Source organism: Camelus ferus, chromosome 13, assembly GCF_009834535.1.
Source record: "Camelus ferus isolate YT-003-E chromosome 13, BCGSAC_Cfer_1.0, whole genome shotgun sequence".
In the NCBI taxonomy this organism is placed as follows: domain Eukaryota; kingdom Metazoa; phylum Chordata; class Mammalia; order Artiodactyla; family Camelidae; genus Camelus; species Camelus ferus.
In genome coordinates, this window is record NC_045708.1 from 23,539,172 (window position 1) to 23,563,530 (window position 24,359).

At 46.9% G+C, this 24,359-nt stretch overlaps 1 protein-coding gene across 1 annotated transcript in view; it reads right to left on the bottom strand.

The window, feature by feature from the left end:
- Positions 1-24,359, bottom strand: part of CSMD2 (CUB and Sushi multiple domains 2) — a 473,825-nt gene that overhangs the window by 92,664 nt on the left and 356,802 nt on the right. Inside the window, 10 exon segments of the mRNA XM_032495868.1 lie at positions 91-279; positions 5,392-5,601; positions 8,830-8,946; positions 10,860-10,929; positions 11,436-11,554; positions 14,629-14,733; positions 15,778-15,874; positions 16,778-16,902; positions 17,288-17,491; positions 18,205-18,300. Coding sequence (XP_032351759.1) covers positions 91-279; positions 5,392-5,601; positions 8,830-8,946; positions 10,860-10,929; positions 11,436-11,554; positions 14,629-14,733; positions 15,778-15,874; positions 16,778-16,902; positions 17,288-17,491; positions 18,205-18,300 — 1,332 coding nt within the window.

Here is a 24,359-nt window from a genome sequence, read left to right on the forward strand (position 1 = left end):
GGGTGATCCATGGAGCAGGCAGGTGGAGTGTGGAACTGCTCTGGATCAGTGTCCCTAAAAAGAGTCACCAGGGATGAGGGAGGGACATACCTTCACACCTGGGCAAGGGGTGGTCCCAGTTCCGGTTGGTGCCATGTTGACATGTAAGGACAGGGTGGCCAATGAGTTGATACCCCGGGAGGCACTCGAAGGTAACTGACTGCCCAACATTGTAGCCAGCTCCCCTCACAATGCCATTGGCGAAGGGCTCTGGGTCTGGGCACTCTTGAAGTTCATAGGCTGGAAAAGATCAGGAGGAAAAGATTACTCTCTCTGGGCGTTTTGTCCCCAATCAGAGTACAGTGGTGGAGAACCAAGACTCGGACTCAGATGGGCCTTTGTCCTTTTCTAGCTATTGGCTTTGGGCAAGTTACTCAAGTTCTCTGCGCCTTTGCTTTCTTATTTAGAAAATGGTTATTGTGAGAATTAAGTAGGATATTATATACACAGCTCTTTGCACATGGCAAGAACGCAATCAATGTTATCTATTATTATTGTTTTCGGGGGGAGAAGGCGGCTCAGGGAAGAGCAGGTTAGACTGAACCATTATCCTTTGAGCACCTCGCTGAGGCTCAGCATGGACCTCGGCTCCTTCATGTGCTTTCTCCTCCAATCCTGACCACAACCATCAAGGTCACAAACACAGGAAGCAGTCGGGTGAGGTCTTGAGGGGGGTCTTTCTGACTCTGAGAAATTAGAACCTGTCAGAAGGGAGAAACTCGGTGGGAGGAAAAGCCACACCTGCCTGTGGCAAGGAGAGGGAAGAGCTGGGTGGGAAGGAACGTGTGACTGTTGTACTTGGAAGTCCCTCCAAAGAACAGGAACGTTGCTTCCAGAACAGGTGCACCTGCCTCAGACAGAGATGCTTCAGTGGAAGGAGCTGCGGCCTGTCCGACAGGGAGAGGCCTCTGAGGGATTTGCCTGAGCGCATGCCATGGAGCAGGGCCTTCAATTAATTGGATCCACAGGACAAAGAGGGACAAAGAGTGGCCTTCAGGGCAGGAATTAGGCCCACACTACGGGATATTAGCAGTGGAAGCAGAGGGGGCGCTCCCACAGTGGGAATTCTCAGTGGGAGTCACTGAGGCCAAATGAATGCGCCATGGAAGTGAATGACATTCAGCACACGCATTTACAACATAAATGACCGTGATCACAAAGTGGACATGTCCCCAGCAGCCCCTCTGTCATGGCGGCTGTGGTATGTATTTCCTTTCGGCATCGTGTAGGGAGGTCCCGGTGGGAGGACCTGGGCACGTTTCACCAGGAAATCATCAAGGTAATTCGGTGTATTGAAAAATCGGGCAGCTGCAGAGCGAGTGGGCGGGCGGGTCAGCCAGGGAAGAGGTGGCTCTCTCAGGCCGCACCAGAGGGTTTGGGCAATTTGGCAAATGAAAGTCTTAGTGGAAGCAGGGAGACTGTTGCCCAGGGAGGTGGCTGAATGCATGAGCTGGGCCTTTAAGAAGAAGCCTCAGTGGACCCAGCGAGGCAGAGGAGCCTCAAGTAGCCTTGAGGATCGTGGCTGGGTCTCTCTTATAGGACTGCAGATTGCCTCCAGTGGAAAGACCTGGGCTTTTCAAAAAGAGAGACACCGGAATGAGGGTACCAGGACTACTTTCATATTGAGAAAAATCTCCAAACCAGAGGAAGATTCAAAGGGAGAGTTTGGGCCTATGGGGCAGACATGAACCCTAAGAAATGGAATCATTAACTTTGTCTGGGTTTGTCCCAAAGGGAGATGCTACAGTGGGGGCAGATACAATTTCAAATGAAGGGCCATTTAAAAAGTATTAATAATGATGATGCCTGACATTTTGGAACAATTATCTGCCTTTTCCTTTTGCTAAGTTCTTACAAATGTAATCTGCTGAGAAATTTTAATGGAGTAAGTCAAGCCTGTCACACTAGATACCTGGGGAGCAGTGGTTTATGCTGTTTTAAAATCTTTACGGGAATATTTAGATGAAGAAGGGTAAGGGAGAACCCCAGCCCAGGAGGTTCAGAGTGTCTGACGGGAGGAATTTTGAGAAAAGTAAGGAGTTAAGAGTTCTTCCAAAGAAAGTTGAGGGACCACAAAGAGCTAGGCGTACTGGATAGAAACAGCCTCCGTGGTGGCAGGTGACTCTTTCGTGAAGCAGGTCTTTGCATAAAGGAGAAACTTGGGGTGAGTGGTCAGAGCCTGTCTACAAGGTAAAACTCCAGTAGGTGAAGGAACGTGGACTGACTGGGCGGGGGGATGACTTGGACCTGTCACATGCTGGGAGGCCTCCGTGGGGGTCCCTCGACCTCAGGCTCTGGAGATGACCCAGTCGGAGATGCGGGGGTCACCACAGATGAGAAGGCTTAATGGAAGCTGAGGTCCGGTCCTGAGGGGAAGCAGCTGCCCCGATGCCAAGAGTGGCCCCACGGGCATTGCAGGATGGTGCTGAGGAGGTAGCTGGGCCTGTGACCCTGGGAAATCTCCAGGGGGTGAGAGTGAGAGAGAGGAGCGGAGCCCATCACAGGGTGGGAACCCAGTGGGCGTCGCTGGGCCTCTCCACAGTCGGGCCAGCCCCTGGTGAAGGCACTGGGGCTCTGCAGGCATCCTTAGAACCCCTCCTCCTGGCTTCCACCCTCCACATGCCGTGGAAGTCCTCAGAGGACTGGGCCTCTGGACATGTGAGACCTCAGTGCAGGTACCGCTAACCCAGAGTGTGGGCCTGTGGTCTGGAAGCCTCGGTGCAGGGTCCTGGGTGCAGAGGAACCCAGGTGAAGCTCCTCAAAGGGGAAGGCCTGGTGCATGTGGGAAGGGCTGAGCCCGAGACCCGGGCCCTGTGGGAGGGGTCAGGGCTTCTCTACAGGGAGGGAGCAGATGGAGCCCGAGGGACTCAGGGGGCAGCTTCGACAGGGACAAAGTGGGCTTAAAGCACAGGGGATGCAGCGAGTGTCTGGTCCTATCACGCGAGCCCAGTGGGCAGGTCTGTGCCGGTCACAGGGGTGACGCGCAGAGTGTGGGCAGGCCCTAGGGCAGCTGTTCCGTCACAATGGGGACAAGCGTCATCAGACCTTGCATTTACAGGAGGAGGAGCTTGGGGCTTGTCAGAGTCGAATCGCCTCCTCCCCAAACTCATATGTTGAAGTCCTAACCCACCCCGCCTCGCTCCCCGTACCTTGGAATGAAACCTTATCTGGAAATAGGGTCTTCACCTACCTTTGCCTAAATTAAAGTGAGGTCTTTAGGGTGGGCCCTAATCCCAATGACTGGTGTCCTTATGAAAAAGGGGAAATTTGGAGACAGACAGACATACAGGGAGAACAGCATATGAAGATGAAGCCAGAGACAGGGGTGTTAATTGCAGAAGCCAAGGAGTGCCGGTGGCCAGGAAACCACCAGAAGCCAGGACAGAGGCGAGGAATAGATCCCCTCACAGTGCTCAGAAGGAACTGACCCTGCCCACACCTCGATCTCGGGATTCCAGGCTCCAAGACTGTGAGACAGTAACTTTCAGTTGTTGAAGCCACCCGGTGTGTGGCATTCTGTTAGAGAACCTCTAGCAAGCTCAGCCTGAGAGAGGCGTGCGTCTGCCCCAGAGGGCATGCTGACCCAGGGCTGGGGCCCGAGTCTCTCCCAGGGCAGACCATGCCGGGGATGCGTCCTGACCCACGGCACAGGCTGCACACCGCCCACCCAAGCTGCGCACACGTCACAGGTGCAGGCTAGTTAAGGCTGGCCTCCCCGCGAGGTGGGCAGCTTCGTTACCACCAACGACGGGGCACTTTCTGGGGAAGAAGCACAGTGTCTCCATTGGTGAGAGAGGCCAGCTCCTCCTCCTGAGGCTTCCCAGGTGGTGACAAGCCCGACCACACTCAGAGAGGTTCTCTGAGGGGGCAGCGCCTGTATAACTGGTCTAACTGCTCCCATCTCATGGGTACCCTTTAAGGCTTTCCGTAAATGCCAAGCCCAAATCCTTGGCTGGTATTCATGTTTGATAAGGGATAAAAAAGCCAAATGTCAGAATGGAATGTATATAGAACCTTCTATATTGCCATAGAAAACACAACCCCCAAAAACCATGACATATTACATATTCTTCACAGCTCCATGTAACATATGTATGGAAACATATGGGAAAAGATCACATCAAAACAACAGCGGTCATTTCTGGGGAATAATTCTGGGTTTGGAGGCTGTAGACAAAGAAAGCTTGGCCTTACCTGTAATGTTTTAATTCCGTCCTTCCTTCCTTCTTTCCTTTCATCCTTTCTTCTTTCCTCCCTTCCTTCTCCCCCCTCCCTTTCTTTTAAAGCAAGGTGAATGTGTTTGTGAATTGTTTGTATAATTAAAAATTAACTTAAAAAAAGCAAATTGTAAAACAGCATCCACAGTGTGATCCAATTTTGGTTAAAAATATAATAATATAGTCACCTCAGTATATGCACAGAAAAAAAAGGGAAAATCAAAGTGTTAAAAGTTGCTACCTCTGCATATGGTGGGGCTGGAGATGGGATCATGGCTGAAGTCTGACTTTCTATGATGCACTTATAAAAACTTCTGTAATGTTTTATTTCTTTGACAAGCATGTACTAGTCTTGGAAAATAGTCTAAACATACGAAAAAATTCAGGGGAAGAGTCTGGGCAAAGGGATTAGAACACATGGCTCCATCAGTCACACTAGGAAAGCATCTGGGGGAAGCTGGGCCTACCCAGGGCGCCCCCTGACCCAGTATAGCGGCACAGGTGGGGCCCAGCGGCACAGCCGCAGGTGAGGACCCTGAACAGCGGAGCCCGAGCCGCGGTGGGTGGGGCTGGTTCCGCGAGGGGCGGGGCCTGTCACTGGACTTCAGCTCAGGGCGGAAGAGCTTAGCTGCCAGTGAGCTCTAGCTGCCAGTGAGCTCGGTCGGACCTCAAACAGGGAAACCCCTGGTGGGAGTAACAGCACCCATCTCGTTGTGAAGGCTCAGTAGGCCCACCTGGGACTGTTACCAGAATGGTTCCTGGAATCCTCCATCAAGTCACAGGAGGATCTTTGCCAAGAGTAACTGATGTGAAGGGGAAGACCCAGAGGGGTAAGTGAGCCTCTCTGGCCCGGCATAAGAGGCTGGTTGGACAGTCGGGGATGCCCGAGGGGGATGCTGGGTCACTTGCTCAGAAGAAGCAGTTGGCTGTCAGGCCTGGACGGGGTGGAGGCTGAGAGGGCCCTTTGGGGCTGTCACCCTGGAAAAGCTTGTCAGAGGGGTTAGATATCCTCTGTGAGGCGACTGAAAGGAAGCCTCCGTGGACAGGCCCACCCCCCCACCCTTCCTGTGTTCTCTCTTCCCCTGGGACGATGCAGGTAAGAGGCGGGGATGGATGGGGCCTTCCCTGTCCTTACCCTGGTACTCCAGCTTGAATCCCGGCCGGTTCTGGGAGTGGTCACTGTGGAAATACACGGTGGTCTCGTGGGACGTGGAGAGCAGGGAGCCGGGGAGCTCACTCCCACTGAATCTGCCCATCATGCGGCTGGTCTCATGGGGGCCGTTTCGGATTTCTATGAAGTCATGGTTGGGCTCGGTGGAGAAGTTCAGGAACTGGATGTGAGCTCCTGGGAGCAAGACAGAGGCAGACAGTGCCCAAAGCAACACAGTCCTGCTTCTGATGTGCCGCCTCCTGGAAGCAGGGCCTGCCAGAGCCCATGTGCCCCGACTACCAACTTCCCACCCGTTAGGGTTCCTGGAACACACTTGGGGAGATGCCGGTCCAGTCCAGTCTCTTGTCTTCAGGCAGGACTGAACTTAAAAGTATACTATTCATTCACAATGAAGAGCACCAGTCATTTCAAAGCCCCGTCCCGAGTCTATTTTATTTTGTGGAAAAAGAAGTTCAGGGTTAACACCTGATTTAATTTGGGATTCATATGTCTAGCATCAGTATAAATATAGCTTTGCTAAAAGAAACTTTTACTTAAAAATACCGCTACTTAAAAATAACTACACCCAATCAAAGACATTAACTTCAATACTGGTATTTTCTAGAATGCTTATGATAATTCAGAAATTAGAAGAATATATTGTCCCAACTGTTCTGTTAAGAGGCCGAGTGAAGTTCATACTCTGCGATTTTATTGGATGAATCAGGACCTCCCAACAACCCAAAAGGTGAAATGGATCTCATCAAAATCTTAACTCACATATGAATATATTCTTTGTGGAATAAAGGTAGGACTATTGATAAGATTTCTCAGAATTAGGCTGCTACTAAAATTGATAGTGAAGAAATACATTTCTGAGCATAGGAAAATGTTTCCAATGTTAATTGTGAAAATCTGACTGCAAAGTAGTGTGTAGCACACAATTCTAATTTTTGTATTAAAACATTAGGAGACTGTTCATCGATTCACTACCAATATTTATTGAGCATTTGCCAGGCATCAGGGCTGTGCCAGGCACTGCACAGAGAGGGACGAGACCTGCAGGGTCCCTGTCTTCATGAAGCTTACATTTTAATGGTGAGGACTAAGCTGTTACTGATGATTTCTACATGGTGGGACTCAGACGGATCTGAACTTTTATCATTTGCTCATCTGTACTTTGTTATTTGCTTAGGATGAGCACACCTGTGTGAATTTTTTGGCATCTGATTAGGTGAATAAAATAACACCTGCTTTGACATCAACTGCTGAAGACTCCCATTCCCCTTCCTCTGTCCACAGCGGCAGCCAATCTCATGAATTTGGAACACAGCCTTCCAGTTCATGGTTCTGGATTCTTAAGTCTATATCTGGTTTGTTTTAAACATTTGCATAAATGTTAATATATTGCATGTACGGTTCTGTAAACTTCTTTTTTATTCAACATTGTGGTTTTCAAGGTCTACCCTTGTTGCTGTAAAAAGATACAGTTCATTGATTTTTAACTACATATTAATTAATTCCATTTAATAAATTATCCAACCACACTATTCATTCTCCTATTAATTAACATGTAGATTGCTTCCAAATTACAGATAATTTCGCATTGAGCACCTTTGTTACCTCTAGGAACCTGTGCTTCCCAGGCCACCGCCCAGGCATCCTCCCAACCCCCAGGGTGGCAAGCCCATCAAAAGGACTCTTTAAATATGAAAACGAATATATATATGTATATGCATGACTGGGATATTGTGCTGTGCACCGGAAATTGACACACTGTAACTGACACATTGTAACTGATGGTACTTCAATTAAAAAAAAAAGACTCTAAGGATAGCCAAATTTCTGAATTGAGCTGCTTAACTGCCGCCATCTAGTGGCAGAAGTTTGTAACTGCAGTAGCTTTAAAACACTGAAACCAGGTGCCATCAGGGATTGTTTGGAGTCCAACACTAACTTCAAAGCAAGGGGATCCTGGACTTGTGTGACTGGCCCCCACAGGAGGCTGATTTCCCCGGAGGACTTATAGATAGACAGCTCTGGGGGCTGAACATCAGGACTTACAGAGAACAGTGATGCACCTCCCACTTAAACTTCTGGTTCCCTTTCGAGGTTGCCCTCCCCCTAACCTTTTCTCATCTGAGGTTCTTCTGGCTCAAACCTGGATGCAGAGCTATAGAGTCTCCCAGCTCCTTTTTCCTCAATGTCTCAAAATCTGGAGTTTCCCAAACTGCCAAAGTCATCATCATTTTACACTCCAATCATCCATCCCCAGCTTCCTTCAGAAGATGCTACTTCATATAAGACTCCACCTTTTGGGGGGTCACAACCTTGCCCCGTCCCCTCAGGTAAGACTTAGAGAAGTCTCATGAGATTGCTTTCTCTTGAAAGCCTCTTCTCCATCAGAAGACCCACTCTAGGCTGAATAATAAGAGTCTCATGCTCTACCGACTGAGCTAGCCGGGCGCCTAGGCCGAATAATAAAGGACAAAAGAGTTGGTCTTCGTTCCTGAGGTCACAGAATGAGAAAGCACAGGCCTGTGCAGGAGCGATCCCCTTGGGACACGTGGTTCTTAGGAGCAGAGCAATGACTCGGGCAAGATGATCTCTGTGTACAGCCTGTAAATTCCATGTCAACACAAATCCTTTATCCCTTCAACAGAGATATCTGGGGTTAAATGACATTCCCAGTGCACAAGAATGGCCAGTCATTAAGTTTTGTACCTAGATCAACGCCCTCTACACCCCACCAACCCCCAAGCCGGGCATACTCCATCTCCACACACACACACAACATCTCCCAGTCTCTAAGGCCAGCTAAAATGTGACTATAAAGAATGAAAACTCAACTTCACATTGACCTTGGCTCAATTTAATTAGGATGAGAAATTGGATACTGGAGTTAAAAGCACAGGTTGAGGTCTACTCTCTGTAAAATATATGTTTTTTTTTCTTTTGTAACCATCCCTGGTTATTTCTCATTCCACATTCCTGGGTTTTAGCTCACTCCCCAAATAATAAAAACAGTAATGGCAATCTCTAAGGTCTTTTCCCTAGTTTATGTTCCCTAAGCATCTCTACTATTCTTTTTTTTATTCTTGAAGTATAGTCAGTTTACAATGTGTCAATTTCTGGGGTACAGCATAATATTTCAGTTGTGTGTATACATATATATACATGCATGTATTTCTTTTCATATTCTTTTTCATTATAGGTTACTATGAGATATTGAATATATTCCCTGTGCTCTACAGTAGAAACTTGTTCATTTCTACCATTCTTAATTGATCCTCACAATTGCACAAGAGGTCAACAGATGAGCTTGTGGAGAGGCAGAGAGCTCAACTGACTTGGCTAAGGTTGTGCTGAGTGACCACAGCAGACAGCTGGTTTAAGCCCGGAGGCATGGGCGGGAAGACTTACCAAAGCCCACGGGCAGCACTATTTTCCAGGAGCAGTCCATGTTGCTGGGGTAGTTGCCCGGGAAGCCTGGGCTCAGGATCACCCCCTCCATGTCTTCCACTGCTCCGCCACACTGCGCTGTGACCGTGAGACCAGACAGAGGGTTAGGACGGCATCAAGGCGAGTACAGGGCCATGCAGCGTTTGGACTTTTCTAAGTCAGTTTCCCTTTGAGAATCCAAAGGAACCTATAATTCATCTCTCTAAAACACTACCCCTGGAGGCAAAACTGAGTATGCAAATCCAGGAAGGGAAGCACATCCTAGGACTGCCCAAACCGTCCACAAACCCAAGGTACAGGCTCTTGACCTTGAGAGTGCCCTTCAAAGGTCAGTTTCCTTAGTGAGGCTGTGCAGCAAAAGTGGTCTGCTCAGAGAGAAGTGTGACCTTCTCCTACAGCATCCCCCAAATCTCCCTCTCCTCACTGTCTATCGACTATTCTGGGACTGAAAAATAGGATGAAGGAAGGGGGCTGGCAGGCATTGAGTCCTCGCTCTGTGCAGGCACCAGGCCAGGCTCCTTACAAATACACCTTCCATGGGGTTAGGGTTGGGTGGTCAGCAGAGAAACCCCAGCACCATCCCACCCTCAGAACTCTGACACACACACTCAGCCAAAGTGCCTGTGATTATTCCCTGGAGAGCCAGCCAGCAGGGGCCGGGGCATCGGAAACTCCAGTTGAGATGACCTCAGCCCGAGCTGTGTGAGGATGCAGGGCTGGGGCAGGACTGCAGCCTGGCCAGTTGCCATCGATCTCTTCCTTTTACATCTTACTAGGGACAGGTTGTGTGAGTAGAAAGGGGTGGCCAGTCATGGAAGGCCGGAGAAAGGTGGGGTGGGGCGGTTATCTGGACTGGGCGACTTGAGCACACAGACCTGAAGGGAGCAGGGCCAGGTTCAAAGCAGGGGCTCTGGCCTTGACCCTCGGGCTCACAATCCCAATGCTCTCACTTCCTGTGTGACTCTGGGTGAGTTCTAAACACCCCTTCCACCAACCTCCGTTTCCTGCACCCTGCACCTGTGTCTCAGGGTTGTTATGAGATTACAACAGAAAGGACTTCTCTTCACTTGGGACAGGGGCCGGCAGGCACAGTAAACCCCTACCCACAGCAGCTGCTGCTCCTGAGTGGGTCCCCGGGCAGGGCCTTTGTAATACAGAATTGGGGGAAGGGCCTGGAGCTGACCAGTCACCTTTCTGACTGCTCTGTGGGCCACCAGGCCCTGCACCCTGGGGAGATCACAGAGGAGAGATGCCACTATGCTCGAGTGATGCTCCCTCAACTCACCTCGCTTCCTACCCGAAGGTTAGCCTTGATGTGCCCTTGCAGCTGGCAGAGCATCAGGGAAACCCAGGTTTCCATTCCCGACTCTGCCACTTTCTTTTTAACCCTAAAAGCCTTAGTTTTCCTACTTGCAAAAATGAGGGGATGATATCTGCCCTGAAGATCTGCAGTGAGGAGACAGGTAGCTCCATGCCTGGCACGTGGGACGCACTCAATAATTGGGTGTTCCTCGTGCCCCAACCTGATTAGAAGCTGCCAAGAGTGGAGACCCTGTCTTTTCTTGTATACAGTGAACTCTTCATCACTGCTTAGCACAGAAACCAAACCAAGCTAAATCGTTTCACAGGGAACCCCCAGCCTTCCTCTGTCAGTGGATTCTGTCTGTGCCACGGAAGTCACAGGGGAAAGCCCAACGTGCCCAGAGGTTCCACTTAGGGTTTGGTGGATGATCTGCAATCAGAAAAGTCATCATCGTATTTTCGAATGGGCGGGGCTCCTGTCACGTTTCATTTGGTGGATAAAGGTTTCCAAAGGTCATGAAATCTTGAGAGTTTAAGCTTACAAAAACATGCCTGAAACTACCGTCTTCGAGCAGAACTGGAATCCCAAACTTCCTTTGGATTTGAACTTGATCCTGGTGATATGTGACCAAGCTCAAATCCTGGTAGAAACAGATTTGAAGGAATTGGAAAAGTCAGGGCTGTCTTACCAATACAGAGCGGAGGAGGGAAATTCCAGCGCCGCACGGTTCCGGGCATACAGGAGATGTGGGCGTGGCCCTGGAGGAATCAGGAACAGGGTGGGCTAGCAGCCCCCACGGGCACAAATGCATGTACAACCCAGAGCAGGGGGGCTTGTCCTAGGGCCTTGGGTTAAGGAACAAGATACAAGGATCCACTGTGGGACAGGGAGTGAGGCAGAGGGAGAGAGGCTTGGGGAAGGATGCTTAATAACAGCCATCACTAAAGAATTCTCATTATTAAAGGTTCCTTGTGAGATTCCTTTAATTACTAGATTCCCTCATGGCCTTGAAAGGAAAATTAAATTTTCCCAGAGTCTAATCTAACCAAAACTTTGCAGGAACAGATTCAAGATCGATTTGTGCCAAATGGCTAAAGTCATCACTTTGTCTTTTGTGTGAACAGCTCCAAGAGGGGATAATGGTCCCTGGGGAGTTGGGGGCTGGGGGGCTTCTTTCTGTTCTGTGATGACTGTAACTCTGCTGGTGGAAGGCTGGCTGACCACAGCTCAGGGGATACCTCCCCCAGGGGTCATGGTGAGCTACCTGGAGGGCATAGCCTGGCTCACACTGGAAAGAGACCACGTCGTTCACCAAGTAGCGCTCGCCTGTCTTCACCCCGTTACTGGGCACAGCAGGTTCTGGACAGCTGCTCAGGCCCACCGCTAGAGGAGACAGAAACAGACAGACAGGAGAAGGGACAAGCCCATCAGGTTGATGCACTAGTAGGCGGAGAACGATGCTGGTGGCAGGGAGGAGAAGCTGCCTCCAAGTTGTGCCTTCTCTACTTTCTCTCCTCTCAGCCTCTAGCCTACTGCTTCCCAAACCTTATAGCTCACAGTGCACGGAGGAAATCAGAATTTATATGGCACAGAGGCTCATCAGACCAAAGCCTCCTAAGGCAGGAGGTATCATCTGGGAACTCTGGCTGCCCACCTGCCCACTGGGCTTAAAACTACATAACATTGCTATTACTCCAGAAAGTTCCCTCATGCTCTTCCCAGGCAATTTCTGTCCCACAAGTGCCTTCAAGAAGTGAATGTTAGAAATGAAAGCTGTTTGGTCCTATGTCCACAAATCTCAGCATCTGGGACAAAAGACCCCAATGACAGTGTTAAAACAATAATCGAGCTGAATTTAAAGATAAACAAAATTATATTGTACAGCACAGGGAAATATATACAAGATCTCATGGTAGCTCACAGCAAAAAAAAAATGTGACAATGAATATGTGTATGTTCATATATAACTGAAAAATTGTGCTCTACACTGGAATTTGACCAACATTGTAAAATGACTATAACTCAATAAAAAAATGTTAAAAAAAAAAAAGTTCTTCATCTTGGATGTTATCTTGTCTTTTTTTCTCCTCTCCTCCCTGCACTCCAAGTAGAATGCAAGTCAGTCTTTAGTGGGGGTGATCACAACTTAGTAACCCAAGACTGATTTACTGGAATGGCAGTGGTGGCCAGAAGGAGGAGGGGCAGAGAGAAAAAGAGAGAAGGCAAGAGCAAAAGAATGTGGTGGGCTTAAAAACGGAGTGAGGAGAAAGGTGAGGACAGAGAAAAAGGAAGAGGGAGGCAGAGAAATCCATTCTAATTTCTCTAACATTGCACAGCTTGATTTTATTTAAGCCATGCTGACAACAAAGGAAGACTTTTAAAACATCATATGCAATTTATTACTTTTGAGAGCATATTGTTCCATTTCCATTTCAATTAAATAAACATTAAATATGAGTCAGCAGTAGATGGGACTTTTCAGTACCCTTCAAAACCATTTGCCTCTACAATGGCAGTTAATTCTCCTCTTTTGTACCCTCTTTGTAGATTGTCTACAAAACAAAGACAGAACAGCAAGGTCTTGGCTCCTAGGAATTTTAGCCTCCAAATACTAGTGGGGACCGGTTTTCCCCTAGCTCTTTCCACTGTGAGAGGACAGCGCAGGATAAACATCAGCAGAATAACGACAACAACAGCACACAAAATATGAAGAGGTGAATTTTTCCTGGGAACGAGGCAGTAGAATGACAAAGAAATTTAGGAAGGAAGTCTGTCTTTGGAATAAGAAAGAAAAGAGAAGATTCTAGGAGGTTCAAATTTAAATACTGGGTAAGGAAATTTAAATATTGGGTAAGGAAACAAAACTGGAGAGAACAGAAAAAGGTGGGTAAAAGGAAAAGTGTGAATTATTCAAGAGACCAGAACACTTCACCCCGCGAGGTGAGTGAGGCTTGAGAGGTCCGCGGGAGGAAGGTCTCGGAGGCCCCTGTCCTATGCTCTACCCTTCAGGGTCTTTGCTTCGAGCTGCCCCAGGGCTTTCTGACAAGCTACACTCTCAGTTCTCTCTGGTAATGAGCATCCTGGGATCCAGCTAATCCTCTCCCAACTACCTGGACAAAACTCATTCATTTTGGAGACCAGCTGGGTGATGCTGACCTTATCAGGCCTCTAGCACCAAGTGGGGCTTCTTCTGCACAGGCCCACCCTGTTAAAGATAGTCCAGCCCGCCATCCCCTCCCACATGTCTTCTCTTTCCAGACCTAACTCAGGCATCCCTTGGCGTACAGTCTCCCCTGGCCAGGTTGGGCTCCCCTGTTCCGTACTCCCCTAGCATATCAGGTTGCACTACAATTCTTGCTTCCACGTCCATCTCCCCCCAGACTTTCTGCGTTGTGTCTTATTCAGCTGTGTTTTGTGGGCATCTAGCACAGGGCATGCGTGCCACATTGTCTTCATGACATTCACTTCTTCAACCAGCCCCGGGGACAAGTGACTGTTCTGTCCTTGGAACCACCGCTGCACCTCCTGGCCACACCCCTGAGAGCACCTGGCATGCCGTCATGCCCTTCTCGGTCTGCCTCTCTCCCAGGGACTCTGAGAGGACTGACCCATCTTGATCTCACCCAATCCTAGCAAAACCCAGCATCGCACCTGGCACATTGTGAACACTCAGGTAGGATTTGCTGAATGAATGTGTAACAAACACTGCTGCTACTTATTTCCTGCACCCAGTGGGGAGGGGGATGGGCAGGCAGTCTCAGGATGAAAGCAGCTACCCCAGCAACCTCTGTCTTTGCTACTCCACAAGGCATATCTGCAACCCTTTTTCTTTTCTTTAAAATTAAAAAAAAAGTTTAAATACAATTTAAAAGGTTACTCTCCATTTACAGTTATTACAAAATAGTGGCTGTCTTCCCTGTGTTACATAATACATCCTTGAGTTTATCTTACGCCCAGGAGTCTGTATCCCCTACTCTCCCTGCAACCCTTTTTCTGGAAGAGTTTTTAGTTGTGACTCCCTAGGGATGCTGGAAGCCAGGATGTAAGGTTTTGAGGGTGAAGGGAGAAATCTGGTGGAAGAGAAATGAAGTTTCCAATGAGGAGAGGAACTTAAAGACAACTGCATCACCGACCAGTTGGAGAGGTTAGTTTTTAGGACTGGCGGAGAAGAGGGCCTGGGCTGCGGCCAGTGACCGGGCCCCCTTCCCACTCCTGTGTGGACGCCAAGGAAGCACGCAGGCTTTTGCGTCACAGACCCTGGTTCCATCGCTTACTGGCTGTGCGTCTGGAGGAGGTTTCAGGCCTTCTCTGAGCTTTAGTGTCCTCATCGAGGTCTGCGTAAGGCTTAAGCGGGGTGGGGAATACACAGCCCCAGGGTAAACCCTGCTCAGCAAGGGACCTTGGGCCCTGTCACTTCCCACCCTGACCCCTGCGTGCAGCTGAGACTGGATCCTTACTTTTGTACTCCAAGTGGAAGCCAGCTGCAGACACGCTGATGTCTGAGTAGAAGTGAAGGTAGAGCTGGTTGGAGGTGCTGTTCAGAAGGGCAGGCACGGTCGTCCCTAGACAAGGACACAGGGACCACTCAGGCTCGGCCTTCTCTCACCCCCGGGCACCTCCCCATTTCTCTTGCTATTGCTACCTGCTGACATTCTGCTCCCACAGTCCCCAGATATCCCCAGTTATCAAACGCCCTAAATGACAAATTAGCACCCCTCGGAGTGCTGGATTTCCGATGGCTGAGGGAGGAGAGACTCCAAACAACTTCCTGCAAAACAGCAGTGGGAGAGTCCCACACCAGCAGTAGGGTAACTTCCTCATGTGGCCTATGAGTTTGGTCCCCTTCCAGCCATCTTCCAAGTGACTCTGACATGGATAATCCTCTGGGCAATCCAGGCAGTGTAGACAGTTTATCTAGGGGCACATGACTCTTTCTTATATTTTGATAACATGGAGTCCTGGGGTCTAAAAGACCCAGATAATTGCCCTGGATTCTGGGCAAAAATCATACACCACACTTAGAAGTCCATCACTGGGATGGAAAATGGTGCAGCCCCTCAAAAAAGTTAAATATGAAATTACAATATGATCCAGGAATTCCATTCCTAGGTGCATACCCAAGAGAACTGAAAACACGTTCCCATGGAAACTTGTACGTGAACGTTCATAGCAGCATTATTCATAATTAGCCAACAAGTGGAAACAACCAGATGGATAAATGAAATGTGGTCTCTCCATGATGCAGCGCTAATGTGCACTGCCACGTGGTGACCTTTGCAAACATTATGCTGAGTGACAGAAGCCAGACCCAGAAGGCCACATATTGTAGGAACCCATTTATATGAAATGTCTGGAACAAGCAAATCCATAGAGACGGGCAGTGTATATAGATGGTACCTGGTTTCTTTTTGGGGTGATGAAAATGTTTTGGGATTAGATAGTGATGATGGTTGTACAACTTTGTGAACTTACTAAAACCCACTAAATTGTACACTGTAAAATGGTAAGTTTTATGGCATGTGAATTATATTTCAACAACAACAACAATAATAATAAAAGTCCACCACTGTCCCTCTGAGTCGAGGTCCCTGGATACCCCACCTCACCTGAGAAACTCCCCAGCATGGTTACAGTGTTGTCTGCACCGTCAAACACTTCCAGTGAGTCCCAGTTCTGCTCCGTGACAAAACTGATGACTTGAATCTGGGAAGGCAAGGGGATTGAACTGTTGATCGGGCAGCCCACGTCCCTCCCTCCTCCCCTCACTCCCCTCTCCTCCCTTCACACAGTTCATTCAGTTATTGAGCACTGAGACTGGACCTGACATGGTGCTGAGAACTTTGTTAAAAGTGAGAGGCAGCCCCTGTCCCCAAGGAGCTCCGGGTGCAGTCAGGGAGAGAGGTGTGAAGTGACTACGAGACAGTAAGTGTGCTTTGTAAGGCGGACGATGGGGAAAGGAAATTCCAGGAAGTAGGATGACTTCCATCTGAATGGCCTTCTCATCCCTCCAGCACTCCTTGGGTTTCCCTACTTCGTGGTCCCGGTTGCACAGACACCTCTGCAGCAGTGAGCAGGTAACCCACTCCCAGCCGGACCTCTCCACCTCCAATCCTGCTTGCTGCCTCTCTGTTGGCCTTGCGGGCCCTGGACAGTCTTCCCTGCCACCACAGCAACTCTGGGTCTCCCCTACTCGGCCCTTACCACTGGGCACCAGAGAGGGCCCTGCTCTGCTGCTCCCTCAGGCTGTTTCCATGCTTGTCAGTCTGCTCCTTCCCCTCACCTGCAGAGCCCCCTGTTTTCTCCCCCACAACCTCAAGAACCCTTCAAGCCCTTTGATCACCTACAAATCCTCCCCAGTCTTCACACTCCAGCTTCAGGCCCACTTCCTTCATCTGGCTTTCCTGATGGCCGAGCCACCGCCCACCCCTCATCCTCCCTGATTTACGCGTCCCTCTCAGGCCCCCTGAGGCTCCTGGGCCGTGAGCTGCTGTGTTTTCCTGTTTGTGGGCCTCACCACTGCACCTGGCCTGCCGGGCAGGGACAGCTGCTATGTCTCCTCCCAGCCACCACCCCCGACCCTGAACTGAGGCGTCTCCTCGCCCTTACCTGGATGCCAGCACCTTCGGGGACCACGATCTTCCACACGCAGTTGAGGCTGTTGAGATAGGGCTCCGGGAAGCCGGGGGACAGGATGGTGCCCCTGCGCTCCGTGAGGTTGCCTCCACAGGGCACTGCCAAAGAGGCGGCACTGGTCAGAGGCTCCCCCTTCACCACGCTGTCCCTGTGGGTCCCCAAGGGGAACCTCCCCAAGCAGACTCCTCCCAGGGCTCCCTCGCTTCGCTGTGACTCCTCCCCCTGCTGGCTGCTCCCATGGGCCCCCCTCCTGCCTCTTCCCCATACAACTCTCCTCAGGGACCAGGATGCTGCTCCTGCCCTCACACGTGTCCCCCTCCAGCACCTCTCCTGCTGCCCCTCCTTGCTGTCTCCACACTGACCGACAGGACAAGTGTTTGGCACCCTCTTAGGTTATGCTGGCCGGTGTTGCTGCTCCCCCCAGGGAGAAAAGACTGTTTGCTGGCCACCCTCTTCCCCAAGTCCTGGTTGTCCATTACTCACCCACACATGTTGGTGCTGACACATTCCACTGGGCCAAGGCCCCAGGAACCGGGAGGCACTCGATTTCTGGGGACCCCTGCAGGGCATAGCCCGAGTTGCATTCGAAGCGGATGACAGCCCCCACGGAGAAGTCGCTGCCTAGCCTCCTGCCGTAGCGGGGCTCCGGCACAGAGCTGCACTGGGTGGCACTGGTCCGGGGCACCGCTGCAGGGGACAAGGGCACTGAGGGGCTGGAACTGAGACAGTCTGGGTGGGGCCCTGAGAGGCTCCAGGCTTTCCCTTCGGGCAGGGGGAGGGGGCTTTCTGGGATGGTGCCTTTTAACCCAGCGCCCAGGGAGGGTGTCCCAGTGGCAGGATCAGCCCTGAACAGGGCAGCCCATCGTGGGCAATGGAATGACCAGGGCCTCTCTTAGAACCTGGGCCCTAAAAGAGTGGACATTCTCCTGGACGAAGAGAGGCTGGGGCCTGCAAGTGAAGGCCAGTGTGCGCCAAGACTTGCTTGTCCACAGCCGGCTCACTCCAAAGCCTACGTTTTCCCCACGCCTTTCCTGGGCCTTGCAGACAAAACCAAGCTCCACAGGAGAGGGTCTAGGTAAGAGGCCTGGGCTGGTCCTCCCAGTGCCACGAGGACCATGCCATACACTGGGGAGTGGGGGAGCTGCGGGGCAGGGAGGCCCAATTAGCTTCCCATCTCTGCTCTCTCCCCTGATTCAACATGGAGTTTGGCCTAAGAATTGTCTGTTGGGTACATGAATGTATGAAATTCAACTGAATTTCAGGGAACTGCCCCACAAATCAGTAATTGTCCCCAAACACCCTAAGAATGAGGCCAAGACTAGGGGTTGAAAGTCCCTGTTCCTTCAGTCACAGAAGAACCAAAACGGCCTTCACACTTCCTGTGTCCACGTCCTGCATACCTTGGTAGACAAAATGGAAGCCTCTGGCTGGTACTTGGCCTTTGGCACTGAACTTAATGAGGACTTGATTGGAGGTGGCCAGGGGCAGCGATTCTCCTGCCGAGATAAAGGGTGAGGAGGGGAGGAAGACAGTGAGTCCAGCCGACAGGCCCAGCTGATAAGATCCTGGCCAGGAAGGAGGGGCCTGCCCACACCCCACAAAGCAACTCCTTCCACCTCCCAAGTCTTCCTGAAAGAAAACCTCGCATTTCTACTACACTTTAGTTTAAAGTTTACAGAAAGCTTTTGCCTCAAGGTCTTACCTTGACCTATGGCCAATGAGAGCTTGGCATGACAAGAGTTCAGTACCCCAGTTTATAGATCAAGAAAGAAAGGTTCAGAAAGATGAAATGACCTGCCTGGAAAGGAGGAAGCTTCTCAAGATGTGCTGACCCACTGGGACAGGGAGAATGGTCATCACCAAACTGACTGGCGGTTGACTTGGAAAACTGACATCAATCTGATAAAGTTAAAAAAAAAAAAAAAAAAAGGCCGCAACTTCTGGGAAGGAAGGTGATGTGATCATCTGAGAGCAACTGGCTTTTCCTAGATGTCCTGAGAAATGACTGATAACCAGAGTGATCACAGCATTTATTGCTTGTATAGGGACACTTGGAGGAGTCAAAGGGCATGCTCTGAATAATTATGCTGGGACAACCAAGTGAAAGCTGGGACTCCCCCAGGCAGAGTGGGATGTATTGTCAACCAACCAAGAGCACATAAATTGGGGGAAGTCTGCACAGGCACAGGAAGCCAAGGAAGCCAAGGAAGCCCAACAGCCTTTACATCGGAAGCTAGACATGTCTACTGCTTGGTGTGGTGCAGATGGATGAGGGTCAGGAAAGCAGCGACTGCACCTGCCGCCATGAGGCACGGTCCTGCTCACCAACCCCTTCCCGGGGAAGCTGAGGGCGAATGTGGATTGACAGGCAGTGGTATGGCCACTCTGCATGCTTCCCCCTTGCACCCTTATGGACCCCTGGGAATGTCTGCTGACCCCACCATCAGAAGGGAAGTAGGCTACATCTCCACTGTAGTGATGGCTGGAGTCGGGAGCCAAGGAGCCACTGGGAGGCACTCCAGAAAGCCCATGTGATGCTACTGGCCATGGGGAGTAGAGAGCCTTTTGCACAACACACTTTGATTTATGTGGGTCCCAGATGGCTGAGCCTAGGAGTCATTGCCCCAGCTAACTTCTGGCTGCCAGAGCGAAAAAGAAAGTCATGAAAAAAAAGCCTCTCTTGATTATCATCACCATCTTTAGCTCCTCCTCTCAATGTGAGCAGAGCAAACTCAACTTTTCCATCCTCCTATCGCCTGGGCTGATACATTTGCAGCAGGACCCCCATAATCTTGCACAGAATCCATTTCAACTTCCAGCCCTGGACATATGCAGATTTCCCACTCCAGGGAAAAATCACTGGACTTAAGAAAAGACTCCAGAATTTTAAGGGAGGAGACCTCTCAGAAATCAAAGCAAGTATCTTTCTGTGAACTACAACAAAGAACAGGTAAAAAAATCTCAGAAGATTTTCAATCATGGTTGTCACAAGATTAATCTAGCATTGCATCTCTGAAATCAGAGGAGGAAAATGTACCAAAGAACAGATCTGACATCAATAAAGGCTACAAGGAGATGAGAAACCCTAGTACACAGAGCTGGATTCTGCAGAAATTGAACAGCCAAGTGGAGATTAAATTTGGGGAGTCCTTCTAGACTCCACAGAAGAAAAAGAAAGAGATTAAACTAATAAGACAAATGACAAGTGACATGGAAGATAGATAGAAAAAAATCTAATGTGCATACATCAAGAATTCTAGAGAGAGAAGACAAGAGAAATTAAAGGAGAAAAAAATAATTTGAGAAAGAAGACAATTTTCCTAAGCATAAGAAAGACTAGAGGTTTTGAATGCAATTGTTCACAAAGAGACAAATCTAATTAATGAAGAGAGATTTCCACCACAACACATCCTAGTGGGCTTTTCAATTTTAAAAATAAAGAAAAAATATGAAAGGTATTTAAAAGAGAAAAGCATGGATTGCCTACAAGGACAGAGAATCAGGTTGGCCTTCAACTCATCTGTAATATTAACTGTTGGAACAGAGTTAACTGCTGCAGTTTTGAAAGATCCATAATTTGATTTATAATCAGGTTATCATTTCTATGATATGTCAAAGGAAAGGCATTTTCCTACATGCAAGGTGACAGGAAGTACTGCAGTTACGAGCAATACTAAAAAAAATGAACCAAAGTAGGGAAATCAAAAACTATCTGGGATAAAGACAACTAGCAAAATAGAGTTAAACCCCAATAATTATTGTTAATGAAATAACCAAACTAAATGCAAATGTTAAAACTTGCTCTTGGGGAAGAAGCCCACAATCATAAAATAATTACTAATAACATCGATAAAATCCAAGTGTATCAACCAAAACTTGGAAATCGGAGATGGGTCAGCTGTGAATGGAAATGTGAGGAAGCAAAAGCAAAACAAAACAAACAAAAACCCGGGACAAATAAAACAAGATGACAGACAGCAGGCCACATGTGTCACTTCTAAAATAACTTAACTTCCTTCTAAAAGAAAAAGACTCAAAGAAAACGAGAAAAGATAAATCAGGCAAATACAGATACAAACATTGTTAGTAACACAAGAAGACAACAAAATGTCACAATTGTGGTGGGAGATACTTTCACACAAATTCTCACTGATGTGTTCAATAGAAAAACAAAATGAAGTTTGCTGAGAACAGTCCTCAAGCTTTGCTTCCCCTCCCCCCACCACCCAACACACACTTGAGGGACAGGGACACAGTCCACTCGCATTAGTACCAATGGCTTGTCATCAATGTTTCTCCCCATGAGGAGAAAGAGACTATCTGAGTATACTGATGTTGATACATATAGTTCCTATACTCTGTCTGCCTACCTGTCCAACCATCCATCCATCCACCCACCCATCCACCCATCTGTCCATCCACCAATCCGCCATCTATCTCCAACCCTATTTCTATTTCTATTTCTATTGGTCCTATACATCTATATCCATACCTGTATCTATACTCATATTTTTAAATTATGACAAAGTATAATTTATTATTTTTTCCTTTGAAGTTAGTCATTTTGATTCTTAAGGGATATATCCATATTTATATCTACAGGTCCTAAGTGTATACCTATCTCTCTCTCTCTACCTGTACCTACACTTAAACTTCTGTATCTATGTCTGTCTATCTACCTATCAGTTAATCAAGAGATTCTGCAAAAGCATCCTGCTCCCCCGAATCCTGACTTAAACTCCTGATGGTGTGTGTATATGTGGGGTGTCCTATTTCATTGAGAACCACTGATATCTTGGGTTTGAATAATAAAATTGAGTAAGACTAATCTAACAGCTATTACAAACCTTATTTAATCCTAACAGTAACTCTAGGAGGTAGAATTTTCGCCTTCTGCACTTTATACATGAGGAAACTGAAGCTCGGGGTGGTCAAGCATCGTGACCACAGGCACCTAGCAGGCAAGTGGGAGAGCTAAAATGAGAGACCGGGCAGTGCGACCACAGAGTCTCTCTACCCAACAGAGAACACACATTCTGCTCAGACACCGAAGGAATTAAAAAAAAATGCCCTTGGCTACTGAGAGGACCGCACTGAATTCCCCAAGTAAGAATGGCACAGGCTGCATTCTCTAACCATCTGGCAATAAAAATAGAAATTAACACAGATGTTTAAATGTAACAAGAACAAAATCCAGGTTCTTGGAAGTAGGGGAGGAGAAGAGACCATCTTAAACAACTCTTGGGCTGTAAGAATAAAATATGATCACAGATTATTTAGAAAGTAATGATGAAGAAAATAGCACATAGCAAAATTTATGGCATGAAGCTGAAACTATGCTTAGATGTGAATATATATATATATTGCTGTAAACATGCTTCTTTATTATATGGAAGAAAAAACAAAGCTCTCAATTCAAGAAATTAGGAGAAGAAGAACAAAATAATTGGAAGACAAAAAGGAGAGACATTATGAAACAAAAGCAAAGGCTAATTAGAAAATAATAACATTCTACTGAAGAATTAACAAGTTGAAGCAGCAAAAAACAGAACAAAGCAAACAAAACAAAACAAAATAAACAACATAAAACCCTTGGTCCAGCCGAGAAAGAAGGGCAACTATGAATACAGCATTCAGTCAGTGGAGTTTGTTATTATTTTCTAATTAATTAACCTCTGCTTTTGTTTCATCATGTCTTTCCTCTTTTTTTTTCTTCAGATTATTTTGTTCTTGTGTATAACCACTAACACAAAGGAGATTAAATATCATCACCGGATATTATGTAAGCTGCAGTGTTAAATTTAAAATAATTACAAAATGGACTTTTTTAACTAACATAGAAAATATTGATAGCGATATTAAGGTAATATACCTGACTGGACCAATAACCATGGAAGAAAATAAAATAAGAACCAATGAAAAGAGATAAAATAATGAGACAAATTTATTTGTAGATGATACTGCTTCTTGCCTAAAGGACCACGGAGATTCAGTCAGCAGGGCTAACCTTATTACGGAGGATTCAATGACTTTACAAAATGAATATGCTCAAAATACCAGTCTTCTGATATACTAGCAAAGACCAGTTAGAAAAGATACTGGCAGGGGTTGGCCAGGGACCAGGGGAGGGGGGAAGACTCACTTACAGTAGCAACAACAAAAATTTCCATGAAATATTTAGGAATAAATAAAGTTAGCAAAATGAATACTGCCTCAGTGAAAATTATAGCACCTTTCCAGAAGTTTTTTTTTCTTTCAAAAGATAATAAATAGACATACCATGTTCTCGACAGGAAATAGAATTACTATTATAAAGATGTGAATTCTCCCCCAATTAACCTATGCGTTTAACGGAATTCCAATGAAAATTCCAAAGCAATTTTTTTTAACTTGACGAAATATTTCTAAAAGTTATTTGGAGGCAAAATTAAGCAAGAAAATCCAAAAAAAAAAAAAAAATCAAAACAAAGAATGACAATGGGGACTTAGAGTACATGTTTAAGATTATTATAATATTAAACATTATTATTACATTATGCTAATTAAAGCTTTTTGATACTGATATAAGAATAAATTGACATTCAGAGGAAATGGGTAAAAAGTCTAGAAATATTTTAACTTAATAAAAATTTAATGGATATAAATCTGGCATTTTGAAAATTCCATTAGGACAACTGATTGACTAAATCTCTAAGAATATTAAGTCCTTATTTCAGATAATTAATAAAAATAAATTCTAAAGCTATTAAAGGAAACAATAAAACAAAAAAGAAGTAAAGGAAAACACAGCAGAATATTTATTTAATCAGCATAAAACTAAAAGAGGAAAGAAAACATTTATAGATTTGATATCATGGGAAATTCAGACTTTCTGACATTGAAACACACCCTGAAGAAAATTAAATGGCAAATGACAAACTGGAGGGAAAAGTTTTTCATAGCATACACTATAGACAAGAAGTTTTTATGGCATATAATGGGTATAGCTTACAATAGTATCAAGCTCTATTAAATAAGCAAGAAAACAAATGCTAATAGAAAAATCAACAGTAATTTACAAGTGTATTCACAAAAAATGCACGGGCCAATAATTACCTTATAAAAGGTTAACCTAACTAGTAATTTAAAAAAAGGCAAATTTAAAAATGAGATATCATTTTCACTTTTCAAGCTGATGATTTTTTTGTTTTTTTAATTACTGAGTTTTTGTGAGAATCAAACATGCCCTCTTATTTGTTGGTGAACAAAGTGGCAAGAATTTTCTAGAGGGATATTTGACATTCGTTATAAAAAGCTTTAAAGATCACACATTTTCTTTAACTAGGCAATTCGAATTCTAGATATGCAAAGGTAATAAAGATGTATATAAAGCTATGTGTATAATGCAGTGAATTACTATTCATGACTGTGAAAAATAAGAAACAATCTAAATGTTCAATAATAGAAAATTCATTACATACATTTAAAATAACTATATGACAGACCATTATGCAGCATTTAAAAATACTATTATAGAGGAAAATAAGAACAGAGAAATGTGTACCATGAACATTTT